The sequence below is a fragment of the Delphinapterus leucas genome, chromosome X (assembly GCF_059928025.1).
Source record: "Delphinapterus leucas isolate spDelLeu-1000000601 "Yukka" chromosome X, BTC_Dleu_Yukka2, whole genome shotgun sequence".
In the NCBI taxonomy this organism is placed as follows: domain Eukaryota; kingdom Metazoa; phylum Chordata; class Mammalia; order Artiodactyla; family Monodontidae; genus Delphinapterus; species Delphinapterus leucas.
Window position 1 is genome coordinate 91,249,546 of NC_143150.1, and position 26,958 is coordinate 91,276,503.

Consider the following 26,958-nt stretch of genomic DNA (forward strand, 5'->3'; position numbering starts at 1 on the left):
TGTCATGTTACACAAACCTGACGTTTGAAATTGTTTAGCTAAAATTAAGACAACTAAAGTCAGGTGGGGTTGGGGGGTGGTGGGCAGGTGAGGAGAGAAGACAGACCCTAAAAGCTGTATAACGAGAGCCACTCCACAGGAAGTCACATAGCATGGTCAGTCGTGGGATCATGGTTCCTGTATCAATCAGTAGCACAAGCAAAATGTTCCAAAGCCATCTTCTGAAGTCTACTCTCCCTGTGGTATCATGGGGTTGATATTTATCTGCATAGCCAGGCTGGGAAAACTGAATGATGACTTAACATTTTAGCTTTCCCTTTAGATCCCCGAGTAAATGGTGGCAATGCTGGATCCAGTAAAGTTTTCTAAAGAGTGCTGGATCAGCAGGATAAAGGTCTGCTGGGAAGACTGGAAGTGGCGTTTTTGCTCACACTTTCAGCTCAGCCAAGTCTCCACAGCCACAAGGGTGAAATCCTCACCCTCTCATGCTCCTTCATCTGGACAAATTACTCAACCTTTCTGTTGCCCCAGTTTATTCATCTGTAAATAGGGATAATAATTGTACCTTCTTCATAGGCATGTTAGGATTATATGAGTTAATATTTATAAAATGCTTAGAACAGTGGTGCCACATAGTAAGTGCTATATATGTGTGAGTTAAATTTTAAAAAGTGAACCAAATCTATTAGTTCCCCTCCAAATTCTGGTAGCAGAGAAAAAAACAAGCCACCTCTATAATTATACTTGATTATAAGATTCTCTAGGGTAAACACAGGGCCTAACTTATCTTTGAACCCCTACAGTACCTAATTTAGTAGATACCTGATTTTTTATATATATAGCTAAAGTGAATTATCTGGCACAGAGGCTCTCAACCAGGGGCAATTTTGACCCCCAGAGGGCATTTGGTAATTTGGGAACATTTTTGGTTCTCACAACTGGGCATGTGGTGGTTTGCTACTAGCATCCAGTGAGTAGAGCCAGGGATGCTGCTAAACATCTTACAGTGTTCCCCACAACAAAGGACAGTCCCCTACAACAAAGAACTATCCAGCCCCAAATGTCAATAGTGCCGAGTTTAAGAAACTCTGATCTGGTGCTTTCCTAAATAAAATTCATTCTTTCTTCAGCCTGTAGTCTCATAAGTGTGTCAGTAAAATATAGCTGAGCCAATTTAGGTTCAACAGTGAATAAAAAGTAAACCAAATGAAAATTTATTTCAAATTTAAGGTTCATAGAGCATCTAAGTGAGGACGCTTCCATTCTCTGATGTGTCTACCAGAATTTCAACTAAGCCCAATGTTTGGGGCCACGATGAAATCAGAAGATAAGCAAGGACACAGAAGCTTACACTATAAATGTAAATGAGCTGTGTTCTTTTAAAAACTGTAAGTGGGGCCTCCATTTCTATGCAGACCAAGACCTACACACTAGTCACAGTTGGTCACCTTACCCTCTCTAGGTCTTGCCGTAGGTGCATAAACATTCTCATGCGAGTGTGAATACTCTCCTCTTTTGGCTGCACCAGACCATTTTCTTCATCCTCTTTGGGAGGAAATAATGGCTTATTGAAGTTACTTTTCCGCTTTAGTTTCCAGTAGTTATAGATAAAGTCCACAGCTAGCGTGGGCAGCCCCAGCTCTGCGGCCACATCTTCCACACGGACCAGGGAGTAGAACTCCTCCTCCAGCTCCCGGAGCTTCTGTGCCCGCACGCTGGTCTTCTCGCTTTTGGTCTGGCCCTGCTCTGAAGCCCTGTGTAGAGGGTACTCGGCCTCCCCGAGCTTCTGCCTGTTTTGGCTGTGCTTGAGGCAGTATGACTTGAACTTTACTTCATCCCCGTCATCTAGGATGGTCTTCATTTCTAGGCTGTGCTCGAAGGCACAGGTGACGTGGAAGGCAGTGATGCAGCTTTTTACTGAGCACTGTGGGAAGAAAAGATGTGTTAAGGCAGCAGGGCTGTGGGGGGAAACGGGAAGCCCTATACGCCTGAGCCTAAACTGAGAGCTCACAGGAAGCAAAGAAAAGACAGGGAGAAAGTTGGTCTTAAACTGACCATGATGGACACTTTACAAGTAACCCAGGAAATCTGCTCTTATAGAAAACAGTAAAAACAGAGGCAAAAAAATGTTTTTTTCAAACTCTCCTTTAAATTTTAGCTCAAGCATTAAGTTTTTCCGAGAATTCTTCTTTGGCCCCTGTAAAGTCATGCTGTACTTTTTCTGTGACCCCAATATCACTTTATTATATGCTTCTACAATGGTCCTTTTCACACTGTAGCTATAGCATAATAAATGTAAAATCCCTGGCCATGGCTCTTAACGACAGAAGCTGTGTCATTCATCTTTGCATTACCATCAACTATTGAACAAGGAAGTACTCAAGAAATGCTTCTGAACAATCGAAAGAAAAACAAAATCAATATTATTGCCAGAGCAGCTATTGGTTCTAAAAAAGGGCACAGGAACTCCAATATCTAAGTAACCTAACTTCCTGAAATTGGTCTTATAGAGATGTGCTGTCCAACATGGTAGCCAGAGTAGCCAACTGACCACAAGCAGCTATTAAAATTAAAATTACATACAATTAAAAATTCAATTCCTCAGTCACACTAGCCACATTTCAACCATACTGGACAGCACAGATTTCCATCACATCATAGAAAGTTCTGTTGGACAGTATGGTTACAGACAATCTGGAATTAAGTTTATAATATTCTGCCATTCATAGATGCAACACATTTGTTAAGTATCACTATGTGGCATGCACTGAAGACTCACAGGGAGGCAGAGAGAACCTGGCCCATGATTGCTGGACTCTTGTGCTTCAGTTAGTCTCAATTACCATTTGTTATGGTTATGTTACAGTTTTCCTTCCAAAGATTTAAAATGCATGTGTGTGTTTATATTTTTATGCAAAGGAAGGAGGGAAAGCAATGGAGGATTTGTTTCAAAAGATATAGTGGGAATTCCCATGGTTAAAGCCAAGTCTCAAATCTTTTGGAAGCTTGCATCTGAAGGGCAGACTGCTCAATATGTTGGGTTTTTGATAACTAAACATAGAGGATGACCTTGTATATGAATAAAGACTAAAAAAATGCAAAACCTGATAGGTCTCTTTATAGATTGAGAAATTCAACACTTAAGAGAATGCTGGCAACCATCAAAGCTTTAATGGGGGCAGATTCCATTTAATCTAATTTCACAGGATAAAGAATTCCAGGGATGGAAAACAATTCAAAGATCATCTTATCCAACCTCACATGTATTATTGCTTGTACTTCCTGTAAAGTACCTGATATTCTACCTACACTGCTCCCTGCCCTCAACTCCTTCCACTTTTCAGTTAAGTGGTACTCTAGCCACTTACTGTATTCCTAAAACAGCCCACCCCAACTTAGAGCAACTGGAAGAGTCTGTTACATTACATCGAAGTTTGTATTCTTAAAAATTCTATGTATTTGAAAAGCCTCATGAAAATGAGGATGATGAGAGCCCCAAACTATACTTTTATCTGGGTACCTTTGGTTATCCCTTGAATAAGAAACTAGCTGGTCATTTAAAACACAAGTAGCAAAAGGCACTCTTTAGCAAAAGATTAAAAGTGTTGGGCATAGTGCTCTTCTGCTGTCTAATAACTGACAAAAATATGGGAAGAGAAAGCAAAAGGATTGTTTTCTATTCAAGGAGATGAGTGTGTGACATAAAACTACTACTAATGGGAAGCTAAAAACAGATCACCTCTCTCAGGTCAAATTTATAGAACGTAGAGACATAAATATAAATTACTCAAAATAAAAAGACAATACACGAATAAGAATTGGGTACTTAGATGAAAAATGGAATGTCCTTAGGAAACTCTGCCATAAAATCCATCTAGTTTCAAAAAAAGGTCATTCTATGATATTTATAGCTAGAAGTCCATATACCTTGGTGGTAAAGGAGAAATGCTAACCAAATAACTTTTAATTTTTTTTCCAAAAACATATATTTGGCACATTCTGTTAAACAAAATGCTTTTGTATATATCTCATTTCTATTGTAATCACTTAAGGTGATAGGGGAGGTTTTATTATGCCCATTTTAAAAGAACAGCTTTATTGAGATATAATTTACATACCACAAAACTCACCAATTTTAAGTATACATTTCAATGTTTTTAGCATATTAACAGAGTTGTGCAACCATCACTACTACATAATTCCAGTACATTTTTATCACCCCCCAAAAGAAATCTCATGCCTATTTGCCACTCCCTGTTCCCAATCCCAGCCCCAAGCAACCACTAATCTACTTTGTGTCTCTATAGAAATGCCTATTCTGGACATTTCACATAAGTGGAATCATATGTGACAGTTTATATCTGGCTTCGTTCACTTAGCACGTTTTCAAGGTTCATCCATGTTGTACCATGTATCAGAATTTCATTCTTTTTAAAATATGGCCAAATAATATTCCATTACATTGGATATACCATATTTGTTTATCCATTCTTCAGCTGATGGACATTTGGGCTATTTTTACTTTTTAGCTATTATGAAATAATGCTGCTATGAATATTTGTGTACAAGTTTTTGTGCAGACATGTTTTCATTTCTCTTTGGTAATGTGCAATAAAGGATTAACCTTGCCAAAGAAAGGCTTGGCCCTCTGCCTCTAGCTCCTAAGAGGTAACCTCTAAACGCTTGGAATGTCCTGCCTGATAAGAGTGTCTTTATTTACCTGGGGGCCTTGGGCCATGTCAGATAGTCTATGCTAACAATGTGATTTATGGTGGAAGCTCTGAGCCATGTGGTATCAGCCTGACCTCTGGAGGGACTGGAGACTAAGGCCAGCCATGCAGGTGGTCAGCCACGTCTATGTGACCAACTCCTAAGAAAATCTCTACACCAAGACTTAGGTGGCTTTGCTGGTTGGCAGTACTCTGTGTATATTATCATACACCAATGCTGAAAGAAATAAGCACTGTCCACAAGATTCCACTTAGAGAGGAAACTGGAAGCTCCATGCCTGGTATCTCCTGGACCCTGCCCTATGTGCCTCTTCCCTTTGCTGATTTTAATCTGTATTCTTTCACTGTAATAAACTATGACCATGAGTATAACGGTTTTTTGAGTTCTGTGAGTCCTTCTAGTGAATTATTGAACCCGAGAGTGGTCTTGGGGACCTCTAACTTGTAGGTATATACTTAGAAGTGGAATTACTAAGACATACAGTGACTCTATGTCTAACTTTTGGAAGAATTGCCAAACTGTTTTCCACAGTGGCTGTGCATTTTACATTCCCACCAGCAATGCATAAGAGTTCTAATTTCTACACCTTCTTGCCAATAATTGTTATTGCCTGCTTTTTAAAATTATTACCACCTTAGTGGGTATGAAGTAGTATCTCACTATGGTTTATTTACTTTTAAAGGGGGAAAAAGAAATAATTTTCTACCTATTCTTCAGAAATTATAGAAGAGAAATGAGTTGTTGAAATACTTTCATTAGAGGGAAAATGCTATCCTTATATGTTCACATTTGTAAGGGGAGTTGGAGTTTCTGTGGGATGAGAACTGGATCAGATAGGATGGTTGGAATAAAAGCCTTTGAAAAAGAACACCAGAGACTGATTTAGGAATTAAATTGTTTCTTGCCTCTTTAAGGAAATATTTTGTCACCCCCCCGAAAACAAAATAGTGTGTCCTCCTCAAAAGCAGATGACACCTGCGTTGAACACCAAGGGCCTGGTGCATGTGTCCTCAGCAGTTCTTATCCTGCTGCAGGACAGTGTCCATTTGGTTGCCATTAATCCCCAATAATCTGTGAACAGACAAATGGGTGATATCAGAGCAATTTTCTCAAAACTTGGTCACTGAAACCATGTCATAAATGATTCAAAGTCAGCCCACAAAACCTATTTAGCCATCATGTACTTAAACTCTAGCACCAACAGTGGCCACCAGCCCTTCTGATCTCTCATTCCTAAGGGTCTGCATGGTCTGAGGGGAGATGTCACTTCAGGGTTATTTAACTTTTCTCATGTTTATATCTGGTCTCCCTTAATAGACTATAAATACCTGAAGGCAAGGACCAGAAATATCTTAGAATAGGAACAATTTGTACTCACAAATAAAATTTGGAATATATGAGAAAAATATTAAGGTGCTTTCCCTCTTAATTTTTTTTGATGCCCTTTAATTGTAACATTTAATTTCCATCTCTACTAGTACTACCTTTAATAGTCACTGAGTAGACGTACTTGCATTTCCCCACTTGGCAAAGATTTTCATTTGTTTTAAAAAAGTTCACTTCCCTCATAGTCAAGCTCATATTAGCCTAACAGTAAACTCATGGTGGCCCACCAATTTATTCTGACTTCACTAAACATGCATGTAACTCCAGACATGACCACATTCCTCTACTGTCGAAAGGGGCACCTACTCCAGCACCAAATGTTTAATGATTCTATTCAGTTTGGCTGGATGAATGCTAGGGCTTTCCATCAACAAAGTCAGACTGACTCCAGGGAATAATATGAACAATAACAACAAGTACAAATACTAGTACCACTAATATTTACTGAGTATTTAGTATCTGTTAGGCAGTGTTAAGCTCTTCACCACATTATTAAGTAGGTACTATTTTATCATCTCCATTTATAGATGTGGAAACTGAGGAACAGATTTGGCAGGTAACTTTCTCAAGATTACATAACAAACAAGAGATGGGACCAGGATTTGGACCCCAGGAATCTGGCTCCAAAGGCTGTATTTTTAACCACTGTTCTTCCTTTTTTCTCAGGGAAGGCCTAAAACATCTGGATCTAGGTTGAATGGGGCTTGAACATAAGATATATAAGGACCCTATAGGAATTCTGGAAAGGTGGCAGAGGGACTGTGTCCAGGGTTTAAGCAAAATTCAGAGCTGTCTGGGGCATCTGTTTTGAACCCAGTCTTTAGGATCTGTTCCACGATTATCAGAAACCTTCATCCTCAGGAGAAAGGTTCTAGCTCCCAGATATGGAGGCTGTAGATATTGGCTAGTCTAGACCCCAAAACCACCAGTGTTAGATTCTATCCTTGCCGAATGAATGTTCCCAAATCAAAGGAAGAGGAGAGATGTGGGTATTCCCCACTGCTGGGAGATAGGAAGAATGAACATAATTCACAGTTAAGAGAATTCCATAAAGAGTTTATAAAGCAAAATACCTGAGATGTGTTACTAATCACAAATACCCTTAAATAAACCTCTGACAAACAGATGCTAATAAAACTTGACCCCCACCTATGTTCTGCTTATACTAACAGAGTGGGCTTTGTCTTCCACGGTTCACACCTAGTTTTCCTGTGGAAAAAGAGACCAAAACCCTTTTTTCCTTTTAAACCACCACTAAGTTAATTTCAAACCAATTAGTAATTTAGAATCTTGTTCCCTATATGGGGATCAAAAACAGTAAATTAGTATAGGCAGAACATAGGTGGAGAAAAATACAGCCACACTTCACAAGGTCACCTGAAGTTCACTCCCCCTCACTTGGGGGGAAGATCTTTAATGCAGCCTGGCACTCACAGTGTACTTCCCGAAACCAAAAAACGATTTCACACCTCTTCTCTCCCCAAACCTTAGGACTTCACCCACATCCTCACTCTCAGCTGATGATCCTGTTTCCTATCTCACTGAGGAAATTACAACAATCAAAAAGAGCACTCTGGGGACTTCCTGGTGGTCTAGTGGGTAAGACTCCTTGCTCTCAATGCAGGGGGCCCGGGTTTGATCTCTGGTAGGAGAACTAGATCTCGCATGCATGCCACAACTACGAGTTCACATGCCGCAACTAAGAAGTCCACATGCCACAACTAAGAGTTCACATGCCACAATTAAGAAGTCCGCACGCCACAACTAAGAAGTCCACATGCCGCAATGAAGATCCCACGTGCTGCAACTAAGACGTGGAGCAGCCTAAATAAATAAATAAGTAGGGCTTCCCTGGTGGCACAGTGGTTAAGAATCCACCTGCCAATGCAGGGTATGTGGGTTCGAGCCCTGGTCCAGGAAGATCTCACATGCCACGGAGCAACTAAGCCTGTGCGCCACAACTACTGAGCCTGCGCTCTAGAGCCCATGAGCCACAATTACTGAGCCCATGGGCCACAATTACTGGAGCCCACACGCCTAGAGCCTGTGCCCCGCAACAAGAGAAGCCACCGCAATGAGAAGCCCGTGCACTGCAACAAAGAGTAGCCCTCGCTCGCCACAACTAGAGAAAAGCCCACGTGCAGCAACAAAGACCCAATGCAGCCAAAAATTTAAAAAATAAAATAAATAAATAGAGCGAGGATTCTGGGAAAATGGCAGAGTAGGAGGCACCAGGAATCTGTTAAAAAAAAAAAAAAGAGCACTTTGCAGATTCCCAGCAGCACACCTATCTAACACTGTACCTACACACTCTGCCTTCAAGCCTGTTACCCGGGAAGAACAATCTGTGCTCTTACCTGAAGCCGCCCCTCTCTCACCCTCTTTACCCCACCCTCTCTCACCTACTGAAAAACCTCGCTCCAGCAGTTTTTCCTCTCCATGGGTCACTCTCTTTGCATGCATACTGTTATGTTCTATATGTTAACAAGTATACATACAATAGTCTCTCAGTATCCTCAGGGGATTGGCTCCAGACTTCCTGTGGATACCAAAATCCACAGATGCTCAAATCCCTTATATAAAATGGCATAGTATTTGCATGTAACCTTCGTGCATCCTCCCGTACTTTAAATCATCTCTAGATTATTTATAAAACCTAATACAACGCAAATGCTATGTAATAGTTGCCTGTGCAAGGCAAATTCAAGTTTTGCTTTTGGGAACTTTCTGGAATTTTTTCCAAATATTTTCAATATGCAATTGGTTGAATCTTCAGATGCAGAACCTGCGGATACAGAGGGCTGACTGTACATACTTGTTATTTCTTCCATCTTAAAGAGCGGACTTCTTTCCCTCACTTTTCCGGACTGTTCCTACTCCATTTCTTTGCCCTGACCCTTGGCAATGTAGCTTTTGCCATCATCACTCCACCTAAACTGCTCATCCAGATTACCAATAATCACATTGCTAAATTCAGGGGTCAATTTGTAGTCCTCGTCTTACTCAAGCAGTATTTTTACATCACTGATCTTTCCCCTCTCCTTGAAACGCTTTCTTTCCTTGATTTCTAGGCTATTATGCTCTCTTGGTTTTCCTCCTGTCTCCCTGGTGACTTCTCAGTCTCCTCTGCTATCTCTCCCTACTCTCCTGACTACTTAACACTGGAATGCTGCAAGGCCCAGTGCTTGGTACTGTTCTCCTCTCTATCTACACTCCCTCACTCAGTGATCTTACCCAGTCCAAGCTAAAGATACCTACATGACAATGACTCCCAAATTTATGTCTTCAGTCCAAAACTTCCTCCCAAACTCCAAACTCGCATAGACAACTGTCGGTTTAATATTTCCACTAGGATATCTGGTAGACATCTCAACTTAAATGTTTAAAACTGAACTCATGATGATCTTTCCGCCCATATCTCTTCTACTTGCAGATTTTTCCATTCAGTTTATGGCAACTTTACCCTTCTCCCTGTTCAGGCCAAAACCTGGAAGCCTCCCCAACTCCTATCTTTCTCTCACACCTCATACCCGATCCACAGTTCATCCTCTTGGCTCTACTTTCAATATTCATCCAGAACCCAACCACTTTTCACCACCTCCAGGGCTACCACTCCAGACAAAGCCACCACTGCCATCTCTCAAGGATTACCGTAATAGCCTCCTAATTGCTTTTCTCGTTCCTAACCTTCCCTCCTCACAGTCTGCTCCAAATAAGCAGCCAGAGTGCCTATTTTTGTTTTAACCTTCTAGTATGGAAAACCCTACATAATAGCATAGAGAATACTATATTAAACCCTATATACCCATTATACAGACTCAATAATTATTAATGTATGACCCATCTTGATTCATCTTTAACCCCCATAGTACCCTGCCCTCCAGATTATTTTGAAGCAAATCTTAGACATCATTCCATAGAGTGATCCCTTAAAAATATAAATCAAATCATTTTATTTATCTGCTCAAAACCTGCTAATGGCTCCCCCTTTAAACTCTGAGTAAAAACAAAAGATCTTTTTTTTTTTTTTAAAATCTTTTGGCCACGCCACGTGGCATCTGGGATCTTAGTTCTCTGACCAGGGATCGAACCAGTGCCCTCTGCATTGGAAGCGCGGAGTTTTAACCACTGGACCGCCAGGGAAGTCCCAAAACAAAAGATCTTATAAGGGCCCTGGAAACCCTTCACCATGGGCTTGCAAACTATGGCCCACAGACCAAATACAAGCCAGATACCTGTTTTTATGTGGCCCATGAGCTAAGAATGGGAGCTAAAAATGGTTTTTACATTTTTTAAATGGTGGAAAACAATCAAAAGAAAAAGAATATTTTATGACATATAAAATAAATTTAGAGTCCATAAATAAGCAAATGAGCATGGCTATATTCCAGTAAAGCTTTAAGTATCGTCTATGGCCACCTTTGTGCTACAAAGGCAGAATTGAGTAGTCGTGACAGAGACCATATGGCCTGCAAAGCCTAAAATATTTACTATCTGGCCCTGTATAGAAAAAATTGCCAACCCCTGCCCTAACCAATCAGGTCCCTGTGTAATCTCTCTGATATTCTCTTCTCACACACTCCATTCCATTCTCATTGGCCTCTTTCCTATCTCTCGGACAAGCCAAACACACTCCTATCTCTGGGCCTTTGCACTGGCTGATCCCTCTGCCTGGAACATTTTTACCCCAAATATCTGCATTGTCTTCTCTCAACTTCGAGTCTTTGCTCAAATGCCACAGCTACGGTGAGTCCTACTCTTACCACTCTATTTAAACTTGCAATGTATGCCTCCTGCCCCACAATCCCCATCTTACCATACTCCACATTTTTCCTTTCCAGAGCACTTACCATCTTCTAACACGATATTTAGTATCTATTGCTTATCATTGATTTCTCCCAAACCAAAATGTAAGTTCCATGGTGCAAAGTTCTTTGTTGGTCCACTGATAAATCCAAAGTGCCTAGAACAGTGCCTGGCACACAATTAGGCACTCAAATATTCATTGAATAAGTGAAATTCCTTATAATCAAAATTTTAAGAGACTTTTATGACCACCACAGCAGCATACATCTCCACTTCATTGATCCATGTATCAACACATGATAATTGAAGCATGGCAGGTACCTCACAGAAGAAATTCTCCATCTGATATGGACCACAGTGAGGTAACAAGAAAGTCAACACTATTTGCACCAAAGAGTTGCTGAAACCTGTTACCCAAGCCACTGCTGCCAATTGTTGGCATAGCCAAGAGTGCATGATAACTGTGTAATGGAGAGGCTGGCAGATAGCTACATAACGATCAAAGGCCATTACTGAAAGAAGTACACATTCAGTGGATCCTAAACTAAGGAATATGAAAAGTTAAGCTATGCATCCTAGGTAGCTGATATTTCTCCAGTGGCTTTGGATGTTGACCAGCATTTGGGGGACAGGGGAAGTAGTACAGCAAAGGTCCAAAAAAAGAGAGATTAGACAGAAAGAAATACATGGGGGTGTGGAGCCTGGCATCAAGGCATGACAAGATAATGATGGCTAAATTCCCAAGGAGGGTCATTATGTAGAAAACAGAGATGGCCAGAAAAAGAACCATTTCTAGTTTGGGCCATTCAGAGAAGCCCACCAGAACAAAGCCATCAGAGTGATGAAAAGTGTTACTGAATTTTCTCATTGCTTAACACTACTTGCTGGAAACACCACAGTCAGAATTTTGAAGCCTGATTATCCTTTGCTTAGAACTTAATGCTGGTTTATGAACCTACATGCAACAGAGGAACTGGATAGGGAATGTTGAAACAAGTAAAATCATTAATGTATTTCCTTTTATTACCTCAGCAAGAAAACTAAGAATTAGCACTTATATACCTGTATTTTAACAACCATATTTTAAGCCACGACTTTCATTTAGTAAACTCATAGTTTACTAAGTAGAGGTATTACGAAAGTAAAGGTAGTATAGATGCATTACAAAATATTTGTTATAAAAAGGTGTTGGATCTGTTAAGATTGAGAGAAACAAAGACTTCACTGGAGCTTCATTAAATCTCTAATTTACTCAGTAAAAAAAATTTTTTTAAGAGTCTTAATTTGGAAAGACCTTTACAAAATGCAGAATCTAAACTCTAAGTAATAAAAACAAAACCACTGCCCTGAAATAAAAAAACCCACTCCAGAATGTTTCTTCCATCCATCTGTTCATCCACTGTCCATCTATCAATCTAATATTTATTGTTCATTGGCCATGTCGGGGGTTTGCAGGATCTAAGGATGAAACAGTTTGAGCTTGCAGCCTACTAGGGAAGCTAAGACTCATAGATAAATAACTACAATAGAGGGCAGAATGTGGCAATATGGGGCATTTTTTCTCTCACCACAGTCATGCTGCCAATTACTAACTGTTGTAAAAAAAAAATCATCCTTTAAAACAGCAAAAATTGGGGAAAATGCAGGTACCACAATAAGGAAAATAAGTAAATTAACAGACATAAATTCAATGTGCTATTATAAAATGACTAAATGATAATTATGAAAAGATGGGAAATATTTTATTTTTTAGTGGGGAGAATGCATATTACAAACTAATCTATGATACAATTAAATACGGATATATTTATTCAATAAACACTAGTTGAGCACTGATAAGGGGCAAGAACTCTCTTTTGTGCTAGGGAAAGAATGATACATAACCTTGGCCCTCAAGGGGCTCACATGTGGGGCGGAATCAGGAGAGAACTTAGAAAAGCATAAACAGGCAATGTGTTAAGGCAGTAGACCCCATGGGAATAGTTTTCCTTAAAAATTTTCCTCCTTATAATTGCTAAAGTGCTATAGTTAAAATAAATAAAATCAGCAGGAAAATTTTTTTTTAAAAAAGCAAGACAAAGTATCTGATTCTGTCAAATGTAAAAACGAGTTTAAAAACTAAAAGTGTTTTTGGGGTCCAGATTGTGTTCTTTAAATACCATTTCCCAGTAAAAGAACCAGGGTTACTTGGAGGAGTGGCTGATCCCAGGTCTAGAGCAAGAAATCTACAAGATGAGCCAGATAGCAAGGAACCTCATGAAACACCTACAGCCACTGTCCCTAAGCTATGACATCATATGGCCCCCTTTCTGTGAAGGTGAACATGCAAACCTAACTCCAACCAGACTGTATCCTATGCAAGAGGTCTGGGAAGTGGAAGGCCAGCCCTTCCTCCCCTCTCACCAGGAAATCCACCTTATTACATTTGGAATAAAAGGTGAGATGACATTCTGGAAAACTAGATTATGAAGGGTCGACCTTCCTGCCTTTTCTGGGGGTGACTGGCCTCTCCCAGCCCCATCCTCCCCACCTCCAATGTTGCTTTTGGGTGCACCAGCTACGACTTCTACTTCAAGCAGCTGAATTTCTGTGCCTCAGATGTCTCAGAAAACTCGACTTGCACTACCATATGCAACAAATATGCCTATGAGAATGACTTTCAAACCTATCAACCAGAATTTATCCATTCAGATGCATCTTTCCCTATCAAATGAGTTGCACTTAGTCTAGCAACAGGGTCATCTGTCAAATCATCCTGGAACCCAAGTCATCCATCTACAATGGGTGAGCCACACAAGAACATGGGCCTGGTTGTTTAGAAGTTATGGCTTGTTTCCACCCAGGATCATCTAGCTTCAGAACTCACCTAATTCATCAGATTTGACAGTGAAGGATGGAAATTAACCACCACTATGGCTATTGAAAAGAATAAGCTGAAGGGTCCAGAGGCAACATCCAAAAAAGGGGCTCCAGAAATGGTCTGTACAGTAGCAGAGCTCTAGGAGTGAGTGAGAAGCCTGCTGAGTAACCTTTCAATTAGCAGGATGCTCTCACTGGGAGGGTGAGTCTGGCCAATTTGGTGTTAGCCCACTCCACCACTTCTCATTGGGACTTACCTGAATACAAGCCCCTGTCTTCAACTTGCACAGGTTGCAGACTAAGGCCCACCGACTGGGCGGAATATGGGAGACCTTTGTGATTGGTTCCATCCTCTCAGGACAAGCAATGCTGACCTACAAATAAAACACCACCATAAGGCAGAAGGCACCAAGGCATTCCAGAAGTACCTTTCACAAACCATAAATAATATCACAAGAAGCTCAGAACATCAAAACAATGGGGTGAGCCATGTCTCCTAAGGTTACTATGGGACTTAGAATAAATAAAACCCGTCTCTAGCCACTGCTCAGGCCTTCAATCATTTCCAGTAATATAAATGCTTCATATATAGGATGAGAGGGCAGGAGTAGAGACTAGGCATGGTTACCTTAATGAATCAAAGATATCTACACTTTACTTAGGAACCAATGAAAGCTACTAAGGAAAGGAATTAAGATTCACAAAATCTAGCACCTCTCACATGTTTGAGATGGTGCCACATGCCTTGTGTTTTTTTCATTTAATAATGAATGATGAAAAACAGCGGCAGTGACATAGTATCGTTGGAAAGTAGCAGCAATCTGTGTAATGAAGAGATTGCAGCACATAAGTAGAAAAGATGAGGATAACATTTTAAAACCAGTCTTTAAAATCACGCTAACTATCACCAGATTACTCTATTCTTTCAGCCAAAGTAGCTTTAAAGTTAAATTAGTCTTTGAGAGAGTGCTGAAAGAGATGCTTTTTAAAAACACGGAATTTTTCCGTGTGAAAATAAGGGGTCAAGCAACTTCTGGTAAAAAGTGTTTTCTTTAAAAATACGTACATGAGTTTCTAAGAGAGAAATGACTTTGAAAAGTGAAGGACTGTTGAGTAAGGACAGTTAAACTAGTACAAGTTCCACCCACATCGAGAAACCAATAGTAGAAAGATCAGAGACATCTAGAAAAGCCCCCAAAGTACTAGAAATCAGTATTAGAAACTATAAGAGAATGTCAACAGGTGAGAAAGCTTCTTTTAATTTTAAAGAACTCTTCCTGAGTCATGTTCCAGACTTTTAGTATTCTGAAAGAGCCTGCTTTATTAGCTGGGGAATTTGCTGCTAGAAATTAGTGATTCTCAGGCCAGAAACCTCAGAGTTCATTTCACATGTCTATTAGCTGGATGTTCTTAGTAAGAAAAAGAAACCACTACTCAAATTAAAAAAACAAACTGACTTCTATATCCATAAGAATACCATAGTATGTACCTAGAACTTTCAGTTTAACTTTGTGAGCTCGACTGCTAGACAGATTAGACGTTAACAAGAATAAAGGCAGGCAAGTTTTAAAGGAAGAATGAATTTCTGATACAGTATCATCAGCTCCCAATAAACTGAATTCTGCAGTCTCTCTTGTTCTGCAGTTAAAATGCTAACAAATTTGCTGGCTTGGATAGGGTTTGGGGAGAGAGAATGTGAATGAGCTGTCCAAACAGATTTTTTTTTTTTTAAAAAAGGGCAGCCATAGGGCTTCCCTGGTGGCGCAGTGGTTAAGAATCCGCCTGCCAATGCAGGAGACTCGGGTTCGGGCTCTGGTCCGGGAAGATCCCACATGCCGTGGAGCAACTAAGCCCGCGGGCCACAACTACTGAGCCTGTGCTCTAGAGCCCGCGAGCCACAACTACTGAAGCCCACGCGCCTATAGCCCGTGCTCCACAACAAGAGAAGCCACCACAACGAGAAGCCTGCGCACTGCAACGAAGAGTAGCCCCCCGCTCTCTGCAACTAGAGAAAGCCCACGCGCAACAATAAAGACCCAACGCAGCCAAAAATAAATAAAATAAATTAAAAATAAATAAATAAATAAATAAAAATAAAAAGGGCAGCCATAAAAAGTAAGAAGTAATGTCTGGAAGCCCTCAGGAAATATCAGCAACTGAAGGACCAGATTAAATAGTGAGGGGTGGCATTCTGAATAAAGACACTCTTAAAAAATGGAATACTACTCAGCAATGGAAAGGCATGAACATTGACACACACTACAATATAGACTGCTAGCCAGACAGAAAAGAGTGCATACTGTATGATTCCATTTTTAGACAAAACGAAACTATAGTGATAGAAATCAAAATGGTAGTTACTCTTGGGTAATAGGGACCCAGATAAGGACTGGAAAGTGGGTGTGAGGGATCCTTCTGGGATGCTCTATGTCTACTTCTGGGATGTCCTATGTCTTGGTCTGGGTTGTGGTGACAGATACATACATGTGTAAAAACTTATGAAACTCTACACTTAAGATCTGGTATTTTTAAGGTAGGTTTTACCTTTAAAAAATGTGCTGCTCATACCCTCTCCTCTCATCCAAATTTATCCAATACCACTGTTAGTACCACCTATAAATTAATTAGCATGGGCTCACATGCCCACTTGCAAAAGAAGGATGTGAGGGAGGTCAAGTGGAACCATTGTCACCTCAGAAACTTGGGCAGGCATGAAGCATCTCCATGAAGCCTGAGTCAGTCTGAACGTTGTGGGAGAGAAAATGGCCTCACAGACCTGGATGAATTCTTACCTCTGGAATCCACAGGGCACAGCTGACGTGAGCCCATTTAGTCCCTGTCCTGGTGGTCTTCATGGCTCCACCTTTCTTTGGACATAACAGACATTGTGGATGAATGCCCAGGACACAGGAGCGACACAGCCAGCTGCCTTCTGGGACCTTGAGGATGCCGTAGCAGGCCTGGAGGCACGAGGAGGAGAGGGGGGTAATGGTTAGCATCTTCTCACGGGGTCAATGTCTGCTCCGGTACACAGTCACAGAGTACCCTCCACTTTTAGGAGAAAGAGGCAAATAAGGCCAAACGAGCTCATATCCAGGATTTAGTAATTTTAAAACACTCAAAAAAAAAAAAAAAAGCAACTTCTAGCATCTGTTTTAAGGTCAGCATGTCTGTCTATGAGAATTAACTTTAAGGACGATAGAGTGAGACTAGAAGGAAATACACGCAAAGGTTAGCCCAACTGTTATCTGAGTTTTGTGATTACATATTTTTTTTGCCTCCGTTTTCTAAAGCTTTCTCAATGATTATGTATTATAATTAGTCAGTCATATACTCACTGAACAACTTCTACATGTCATGCACTGCTGTGATCAAGAAAAAAGTGTTAAAAAATAAGCAGAACGAAACTTCTGAGGAGCAAATGAGCTGATGTTAAAGAGCCTTAACAGTGCCTGCTGCATAAAAAGCACTCTCAGGAAACTGTAGCAGTTACTTGCTTGAGTTGAAGAAAAAGGGACTTACGAATGGATCCTGAATTGAACAGAATATTAGACTAATCACAATAGTCCATAATGAGTTCTTGAAGCTACTTCAAATTCCTTACAGAATGAAGTCGGACAAATAAATAAATGAATTACTATTGGAGGTGCGAGGAGGGAGATTAGTTTGGAAATATTTTAGATTTCCTTTTCACTATCTCTAATTTCGCCCATCCTTCCCCCCTTACTGCTCTACTCTCACCATTAGAGAGTATAGCTGGGGGTCACCTGGCTCCCCATGTGGCCTAGCATACCTTCACTACTGACTGATTCACCACCGCAGCTTCAAAGTCTGTGCCTGCCCCAGAAAGTTCACCCACACCTCAGATTCCAGTTCCAACAGTCACCATCATGTTACCCCCGCAACTGGCCCCCTTTCCAAACTCTCTCTATCCATATCACCACCATGCTTTGCAGCTTCCAGATCCAAATTCCTTGACTCTTATTATCCACTTTCCTTCATCTACTGTCCCTTGGGCTTGCTACTAATCCCTACGGAGTGGTCACTAGACTCTGACCTTCCTCTCCATCCCCACCACAACTGCTCCAAACAAGTCCTCATTCACGTCATGCCTGGATTGATTTATTTCTAAATTCTCTTCCTCTCCCCTCATACCTTCAATCATTCTTCTATTTGGCTGCCATATTCTTCTTACTAAAACAAAGACTTCATACCATTGCACAGCAATAAACCCTCTAAAAACCCCTTCTGCTCCCACACCCAACCCCATCTAAAACCAGGGGCCTACTTCTTGAGATGTGTTTTGTAAGGCCAACAAGCTAAGAATGGTTTCCATATTTTTAAAGGGATGTTAAAAGAAAGAAGAATATGTAACAGGGACTATATGTGGTCCTCAAAGTCTAAAATATTTACTATCTGGCCCTTCAAAGAAAAAGCCTGCTGTTCTTCACCTCAATTCTCAGATCACTGTAGCCCCTGTGTCTGCTCCACTTCCTGACTCCCACCCTCCACTCAACGTCGTTTCCCTCACCAGGTACTTAGTCGACATCATGTATTCTTCTCTACTTTAACTGTTATGTTTCATCTCCTCAGTGATACTGTAAGGTCACTGGGGGTAGGTCCTTTACCATCAATTTATCTGGAAGGTTCTCTACGCTGAGCTTGAGTAGGTGGTTTGGTAGAACAAATAAATTTCACTCAACAACTGAAGCTGGATTCCAGCTAGGCTGCTGTCACAAAAGCAGGGCATCATTTTATAAGGTCCCTAACCTTCAAAGCTTTTTCTTTCTCTGAGATTCAGAAAGTCTGCAAGGAAATGAAAGCAAGCTTTCTACCTAAAACAGAGCCTCTTTCAGACCAGCAGAAGAAAAACCAGAAGCTGATTCTAGCAATACCCTTTATCACCTGGCCATTTTATTGGGTAGAAAATCATTTACTGAGCTCTTCTGTAGACTTATTCCTGGTCATAAGACCATAGAAACTTGTATTTCATTGTAGTGGCTCTCAACTTTTTCTAGACCACAAAATGACGAAGGCTGGACTGCATTTTTTTAAAAAAACTGCACACATGCACGAACATATGTTTTACATATAATTTCAAGGGGTTAATAAATTTAGTGCTAAACATTATATATATGACAGGTATAAAAACTATGAGCATGTACCTTCAGGCAAATTAATTTAGGCCTCAGTTTGAGTGTTCAATACGTGGGCTAAGAAGCAGAAAATGGAATACATTAAGGGCCTTGGAATGGTCCCAATTTTCAGTTTTTCATGAAAAAATTTAATTGTTAAAATCCAACATCTATTGATGTAAAATAAACCCCTCTTCTAAAGTACTGACCGTAAGTGTATTATAGTCACAGAGGAACAAACAGTTGATATAATATGGTAGTTAAAGAAGAAAAATTATGTTTAATAAATATAATTGTCAACATGTCCCCAATTCTGTTGAGTAAACCAAATCTTCCAAATCATTTAAAGTCACTTTTCAGTCAACAGAGGGAGCTCTAACCTAAGTATCTCTTTAGAATTCAAGTGAACCTACTCACTTCGGAAGAATTCTCTTTTATATGAAATTTTATGTGGCATCAACATCCAGCTTTAACACATACCAGCTTATATTCTGCAAGGCCTGGTCAGGTGTTATTGTCATTTCTTTCTATGTGAGGAAAGGGCACCATTTATTGTCGTTACTGGATATGTTTTCAAAGCAAAATACCTTTAAGGAGAATTTTTATGCTACATTTCATTTTGTTAAAGAACCTGGAAGTAATTCATTAATATTTTGCCCCAACTGTGAAGGACAAATACAGAAAATATATACAGGTGACCTCAGTACTATTACCTTCAATTCTACTAAAGATCCACAATCATTTATCTGAAAACTCTAGGGTAAGAAACATCAGGAAATTCAGAATTGTTCATATCTTAGGAAAGTGATACAGTATATACATGGCATATTACCTAACCCCCTAATGGGACCAGGGCAGTGCCATATAATCAAATACATTAATATTTCTCTAACAAAATATATGAGTATTTTGACAAAATGGAATAAAGACTACAAATAGCCTCATACGGGGTGAGTTCTGCTACTGCCCTCAAATCAGTTTTGGTGCCAAACTTAGGTAAAAACTTGTAGCTTTCAGAGCTTTAAAATTTTGGAAATGCATAGAAGGGACTGTGGACCTGTACTGTCAGATATTTAAGTTCATACTTAAGTAGTAAAGATTTTCTCTGTCACTAAAGGTGAGACATAAATGCCAGTAACTGGTAGAGTGAATATAAATTTTCAAAATTCACTCTAAAAGGATACAAGTAAAAGGAAGAAAGAGACCCAACTGATCACAGAATATTCTGAGTACCTTTTAATACAGAGGGTTAGGTTAGGTGGCCCATGGAACTAAAATAAAGTCTTAAGTCCTGGTTTCTCTCTATCTCCTGTATTATCTAATCATTTTAATATTTTTGTAGTCAGGATGATCCTTCTAAATTACAAATCATATCCTTCAGGGTTGACAGGACAAAACCGAAGTTCCTTAGTTTGTCAGAGAAGGCCCTTCACATGTGTCCCTTGTATCCCTCTCTACCCTCACTCTCCATGCATTCCCTACTCGACCCCACCACTCTCCACAGTTCTGAACAGCTCAGAGTTGCCTCTAACATACTTTGCCTACTCTCACTACCCCACCTGAACATGTTCTCCTCTCTGCCTGAACACACGCTGCTGTTTTTTTCTGGCATTTCCCTTTGGCCATTAAGATTCAGCTTGGATGCCACCTTCTGGATGGTATCCCCGACCCCCATCCCTCCCATGCACTTCCACAGCAGCATGGACTTCAATCTACAAAAACACTTGGCATACTATGCTAAATGGGCAGTTTCCTTGTAGACCCTACACCAGATTCTGATCTCCCTGGGGGCAAAGACCATGTCTGCCTCTTCATCACTGTATCTTCAGCATGCAGCACAGTCCTGGAACATGGATGGTGTTGCATACCTATTTGCTAGATAAATTAATGAAATGAATGAAACACACAACAGGTTCAGAAGAGTGAAAAATCACTTAGGGTAAGGGAGTTCAAGAAAGGATTCGAACTAGATCTTGAAAGATATGTAAAGTTTTGTTAGCTGGAGGTGGGAGAAGGCATTTTAAATTGGTGTGGCTGAAACATGGAGACAGGACAGCATCAGGAATATTCATCACTGCCCCACTGAGTAACCTTATTTTGCTAGAGCATAGGGCTTGTGGGGGAAGAAAGGGAAAGAGCTGAAAAGAATGTGGATATCACCATCATCATTACTATTAATTTAAAAAAGTAGTGTGGTAGAGAAAGAATGACAACTAGCTATAAGAGGTTGGGTAAAGTCACTTCACCTCTCCTGGTATTATCTGTAAAATTAAGGAGTGGGATGGTTTTTTACAATCCTAAAATTCTATGATGTTTAAAAATGGAGTAGACCTAGTTTCCTGGAAGTGGTATATTTGGGAGACAGAGGAGGGCTCTGGGTGCCAGGATGAGGAGTCCCGACTTCCAGCTGTAGGAAGTGTAAACTCCCCAAGGTTACTGACCATGGGTGTAACCTGATGATATAACAGGGACTCCAAGGCAGAGGAGAGACTCCCAGGCAGGTAGCAAGGAGACTCCCCAGGGGACCGTAAAAGTATCAAACAAGGCAATCTCAATGGCATGGGCATGAAGATACACAATAAAGACCTGGGTTTAGCCCCCTGGAGTAAAGTTAATAAGTCACCTTGGGGATCATAAGAAGTATTATTTCTAAAGGAATTACTGGAGAACAGCCAGGCCAAATCCTTATTTTCACCCTTAAATGCAAGCTGCTACCCAGATATGGGTGCTGGAGATGATCACTGAACTTCAGAAAGGCTGACCGTGGGGAGGTGGCGGTCTCCACTCTCACTAACCTGATGCACACAGATGTTACACTTATCACAGAACACCATATCATTCCCTTCTTCACTGTCTGGAGACCGGCACACATCACAGATCACATCTTCATCATACTCTATGCCTAGCCCTTCCTCTGTCTCAATAGCATGGTTCATATTTTCATGGCAATGGCGTTCCAGGACTTCTACTGTCTTTTCCATAAGATTCTCATCAACTGGCCCACAACCTGCACAGAAATACAAACAATCAATCAACCCATCAGTCAGCTGTCATTCCCAAATCACCTACTGTGAGCCCGGTGCAGGGGTGGGGAGATTCTAAAGGATAAAACCATCTCTTCCCTGATCTAAAACAACCAGATTTTAAAGAATCTTTTACTAGAGCTATTCTAAAATTTACCTATCATCACATATTAGTGTTTGACACATGAAAGGAGAAATACATTTCACCATATTCTTTGTAAGTTATATATACTGACCCTTTCAATTTTCTGTCCAAATCCTAGCCAGTCTCCTCCTAAATCTGTTTTCTTTTCTCTCTCTCTCTCTCTGTCTCTTTTTTGTGGCTGCGCCATGAGGCTTGTAGGATCTCAGTTCCCTGACCAGGGATTGAACCTGGAAAGCCCGGAATCCTAACCACTAGGCAACCAGGGAACTCCCCCGAATCTGTTTTCTCTTATTCCCACTGAGGGAGGACTTTCATTGGACTTTGTAATCTTGAACACTTTATAGTATAATAAAATAATTAGAATCATATAACTATTTGGATATAAATAACAATTCATTCTTAGCAAATTAGTTCCAATGAGCACATCTAATGGTTACACAAGGAAAATTTCATACAAAAAGGTATTAAGCCATAAAAGAAAATTCTAGGTACTGTATATGTGATTATACATATGAAATATTTGTTTTTCAAACCTGACTTTTAGAAAATCCAATAATATTTTCTAATGACAAACTATAATATAAAATAAACTTATTAGCATTCATAAAGGTCTAACTGCAAATTCTGAAATTACCTTTTTTGCCTCTTGATTCCTTTTCCTTCTATACTTTTAATTTTTCTTAGCCTTCTATACATAATAACTCAACTAAAAGATTCATATGATGGCTATTGGTAACAACTAAACATTTTTCTTCTTAGGGGGACTGATGATTTTGTGAGAGCACACATATATTTATTCTAACAGCTTATAAACTCAGGAGTACTTCTCAAAGTGATCCAAAACAAATTTATCCAAATATACCACTTCATCTGCAATATAAGATCCTAAGGAACTTTGGAATTCCACATAAACTACCTTTTCAATGTTGTTGCTACTTATGAAACCAAAAACTACTCAGGTAGTATGTTTAATTTTTCCAGCCAAGACAAATTACACTTTTTTTTTTTCCTGGAGTGAAGGAGTATAGTGTCTGGTTATAAGAGCACTTGGATTCAAATTCCAACTTGACCTCACATTGGTTATATAAGCTTTGACAAGTTATTTACCCTCTTTAGGGCTTAGCTTCCTTATCTATAAAAATAAGGATAATAATACCAAACTCATTGATTTCTTGTGAGGCAGAGATGAGATCATGTTCATACATTGCTTAGTATAGTGACTGGTATGCAGTAAGCACTCAACTTTTAGAATTCCTTAATCTGAACAAAAAACATGCTTAAGATAATATTGTTTTTGAAAGTTTATTTTAAGCTCTTAGAACCTTACTACAATATCATTCACTCTAAAGGAATGCTGGAGATAAGGTAATCATCTTTTTAAAACTCATCCAAGCCTAAATGCAATGTGGTATCCTGGACGGGATCCTGGAACAGAAAAAGGTCATTAGTGGAAAAACTGGTGAAATTCCAATAAAGTCTGGAACTTAGCTAATAGTACTGTACCTGTGCTGGTTTCTTAGCTTTGACAGATGTATCATGGTAAAGTGAGATGTTAACATTAGGCGAAACAAACTGCATGAGGCGTATATGGTAACTGTATTAAAACTGCAACTTTTCTTGAAAGCTAAAACTATTTCAAAAATTTTTTTGAAAGCTTATTTAAAAAAAACTCATCCAAAGGGAATTAACTGCAAAATACCAAAGGGACTTTGTTATAAGGCAGTGTCATGTTGAAGGCAGCACTGTAATGACTATAGGGTATATGGATGCTGTATGGTTCATAAACACAACTGTACATTGAGCCATCGATCCACTTGATTATGCCCTCATACTCTCATTTTCCCTTTCTGTCAGTCTTTTATTCCCTTCTCTTTGTGGTTCCGACCCTAAATTTTTTTGACCCCTCTCCTTCCTCTTAGAAGGCAGAACAAGAGAAGACATAAAACAAAATGTTTTAAAAAGCAAGGAGTTAGTATTGGTTACTGGCAGAGTAACTATCACCACCATGCCAAACTGGATTTAGTATAATTTTAATTTTGTATTCACATGCATTCAGATACCAACCTCAAAAGAAAGAAAGAAAAAAAAGGGAAGAAAAGGAAAACCACTGATCCTTGTTGTACTAACAATGAACAAATGTGATTCAAACAAAAACAAAATCAAATGTATCCTTTACCATATCTCATACAGAGAGTTAAAAACCACCCAGTTTCACAGGACCACTTGGACCTAAACACTGTTTAGACTGAAAACAGGTCAAAAAGAACTGTGTGTAAGTATAAGGTGAGTTTCCTTTCAGCCTAGGATTTCTGAGCATTGCCGGTATGGTACTGTATGGCACACGTTTACTTTAAAATTACTACTATGTTTACTACGAGGTTTTTTATTTGCTTGTTTTTGCTTCATTCTATTCTATTTTTTGAGAGTAGCATGACAACTCTAGAACTCACTGTAGGTAGCTAAGAACTGCTTTGGGGATGTTTTACCCTAGGCCTGCCATTCTTCTTCCAGGCAGCAAAATACAAGTCCTACATTAAGGCATCCTGGTCACATCAACCTGTCAGTTGCAGTGGTGCTGCCTAATGTTGAAGTTGCAGTTTCTCTCCATCAGGTGGAGATGTCAGAGGTGCCACTACCCTTGGCCCTGCTCACTGATCATGGTACTTTTCAGGGCCGAACGAGCAACCAGTCTCAGAATCCTTCTCAACCAGAAGTCCAATCAGCCATGACCAATCTCACACTCAGAACTGGGAAATGGCCTTGTGAAACCTACATGCCATCCCTGATCTGTGATATCCACCATGAACAAGGAAAGACAAGGTCAGATTTAAATGTTACTGCTCTACTTCAATATATTTATGCATTTCAGGAAATGCCTCATTAAGATTAAGATTAAAGAGAAAAATAAATGAAGAGCCCAGAAGAGAAAGGAAGCCACAAAATGAAAGCAAGTTAAAATGGTCCTGACACCTTTTTAAAAAAATCACAAATCAAGTCAAGGAACAAGTTACTTGTGAGGAAACAACTTACCCATTTCTGCGAGGTCTTCATTGAGTTCCTGGAGCCAGAAGATGTCCATGTCATCTAGGTCATAGCGGCACACAGATGCCGCCAGCTCCATGATGTTGATGTAGCCAGGCTCTGCAGTCTCTGGGCTGGAGCAGTGGATGTACTTCCGGGGTCGGATAAATAGGACCTCCTTTACCTTGTCGGCTACAATCCTAGAAAAGCAAAAGAAAGACACTGATAACAATCAACAAATGACAGATTCCAGGCACTGACTGGATGGGCCCAACAGCACTCAGGCCATACAGTGGAGCTGAATGTTCTCCCTTCCCACCCTGGAGAAATCCCCTGCTCCGCCAAATGAGAGGCATGACAGATCCCTTTCTAGAAAGTAAATGGTTGTACAAATCCAGCGTTGTTATTTGCTGTGAATACTCTGACTGCTAATAAAATGTTTCATTTACGCTTTTGGCTCCTAGGCCCTTACTACCATTCCTTCTAATAAAATATTGCATTGTGCGTTCTTGGTGCAATGGCCACCACGTTTATTTAGAAGGGGAACCAGAAGAAGGGGTGATACCTGTACAAAGGCACAGCCGGATTACATACCAAAGATATATTTTAGCTAAACTCATGATTTTCTACCATGGAGGCCATACTGGATGGTGGTAAAGAGTATAGGCTATAGACTCACACAAACCTGTCTTTTACTGCCACTCACTCGCATGGTGAACTTGGGCAATTACTTAATGTCTACAAAGTTCAGTTTTCTCAGCTAAAAAGGACGATAATCATAAATTATGATATAATAGTATCAAACTTATAGGGTTATTATGACGATTATATGAAATAAAATACGTAAAGTGCTTAGTAAAGTGTATAGTAAAAAACAGATGATCAATAATGCCAGTGTTGGGCTGCCCTGGTGGCACGGTGGTTGAGAGTCCGCCTGCTCATGCAGGGGACACGGGTTCATGCCCCAGTCCGGGAAGATCCCACATGCCGCGGAGCGGCTGGGCCCGTGAGCCATGGCCACTGAGCCTGCGCGTCCAGAGCCTGTGCTCCGCAATGGGAGAGGCCACAACAGTGAGAGGCCCGCGTACAGCAAAAAAAAAATAAAAATAAAAAAATAATAATGCCAGTGTTATTTTTATATCTCTTATTATTTTTACTATTTAGGTAGATGAGTTAAAGCCAAGAGGCCATGGATTTATACAAACTTAAGCCATTTCCCAACCATAAATGATAGTGACTATAAGTCTGAGTCAGGAAAACACAATGGGATGAAAGATTCCCGTTCTTCCACCAAATTATCTAGCAGGCCTGAGCAAACCCATTATTTTCCCAAACCCCTCTGACACTTAAAAGCCCAAGGCAAGGAAACCAAGCAAGGGAAGAAACAGAAATTTCTCATACCAATGACTCGTTCTACAATGAATGTTCTAGATAGTACATGAAGCATCAGAAAATGTAACCAAGACAAAATCTGAATTATTAGTCCCTGGAAATTTTAAAGAACAGGGTAGGCCATCTAAAAAAGAGAGAAAGGGGGTAATCCAAGAGGAAATCAAAAAATACCTAGAAACAAATGACAATGAAAACACGACAACCCAAAACCTATGGGATGCAGCAAAAGCAGTGCTAAGACAGAAGTTTACAGCAATACAATTCTACCTCAAGAAACAAGAAACATCTCAAATAAACAACCTAACCTTACACCTAAAGAAATGAGAGAAAGAAGAACAAAACTTCCCCAAAGTTAGCAGAAGGAAAGAAATCATAAAGATCAGATCAGAAATAAATGAAAAAGAAATGAAGGAAACGATAGCAAAGATCAATAAAACTAAAAGCTGGTTCTTTGAGAAGA

The 26,958-nt window shown here is 40.0% G+C and overlaps 2 protein-coding genes across 13 annotated transcripts in view; both read right to left on the reverse strand.

Moving 5' to 3' along the window:
• Positions 1-26,958, reverse strand: part of JADE3 (jade family PHD finger 3) — a 150,087-nt gene that overhangs the window by 6,358 nt on the left and 116,771 nt on the right. For all 12 annotated transcript variants that reach the window (XM_022556350.2, XM_089904981.1, XM_089904975.1 and 9 more), the window contains 5 exons: positions 25,116-25,306; positions 21,713-21,924; positions 16,575-16,742; positions 14,040-14,156; positions 1,454-1,924 (listed from right to left, as the gene is read on the reverse strand). In XM_022556350.2, coding sequence (XP_022412058.1) covers positions 1,454-1,924; positions 14,040-14,156; positions 16,575-16,742; positions 21,713-21,924; positions 25,116-25,306 — 1,159 coding nt within the window. The remainder of the gene's footprint in view (positions 1-1,453; positions 1,925-14,039; positions 14,157-16,574; positions 16,743-21,712; positions 21,925-25,115; positions 25,307-26,958) is intronic.
• Positions 4,306-14,028, reverse strand: LOC111165550 (olfactory receptor 2J3-like). Its single transcript, XM_089904991.1, is given in 2 exon segments — positions 4,306-11,583; positions 11,585-14,028. Coding segments are annotated over 2 exon segments (636 nt in total). The 5' UTR covers positions 11,792-14,028; the 3' UTR covers positions 4,306-11,154.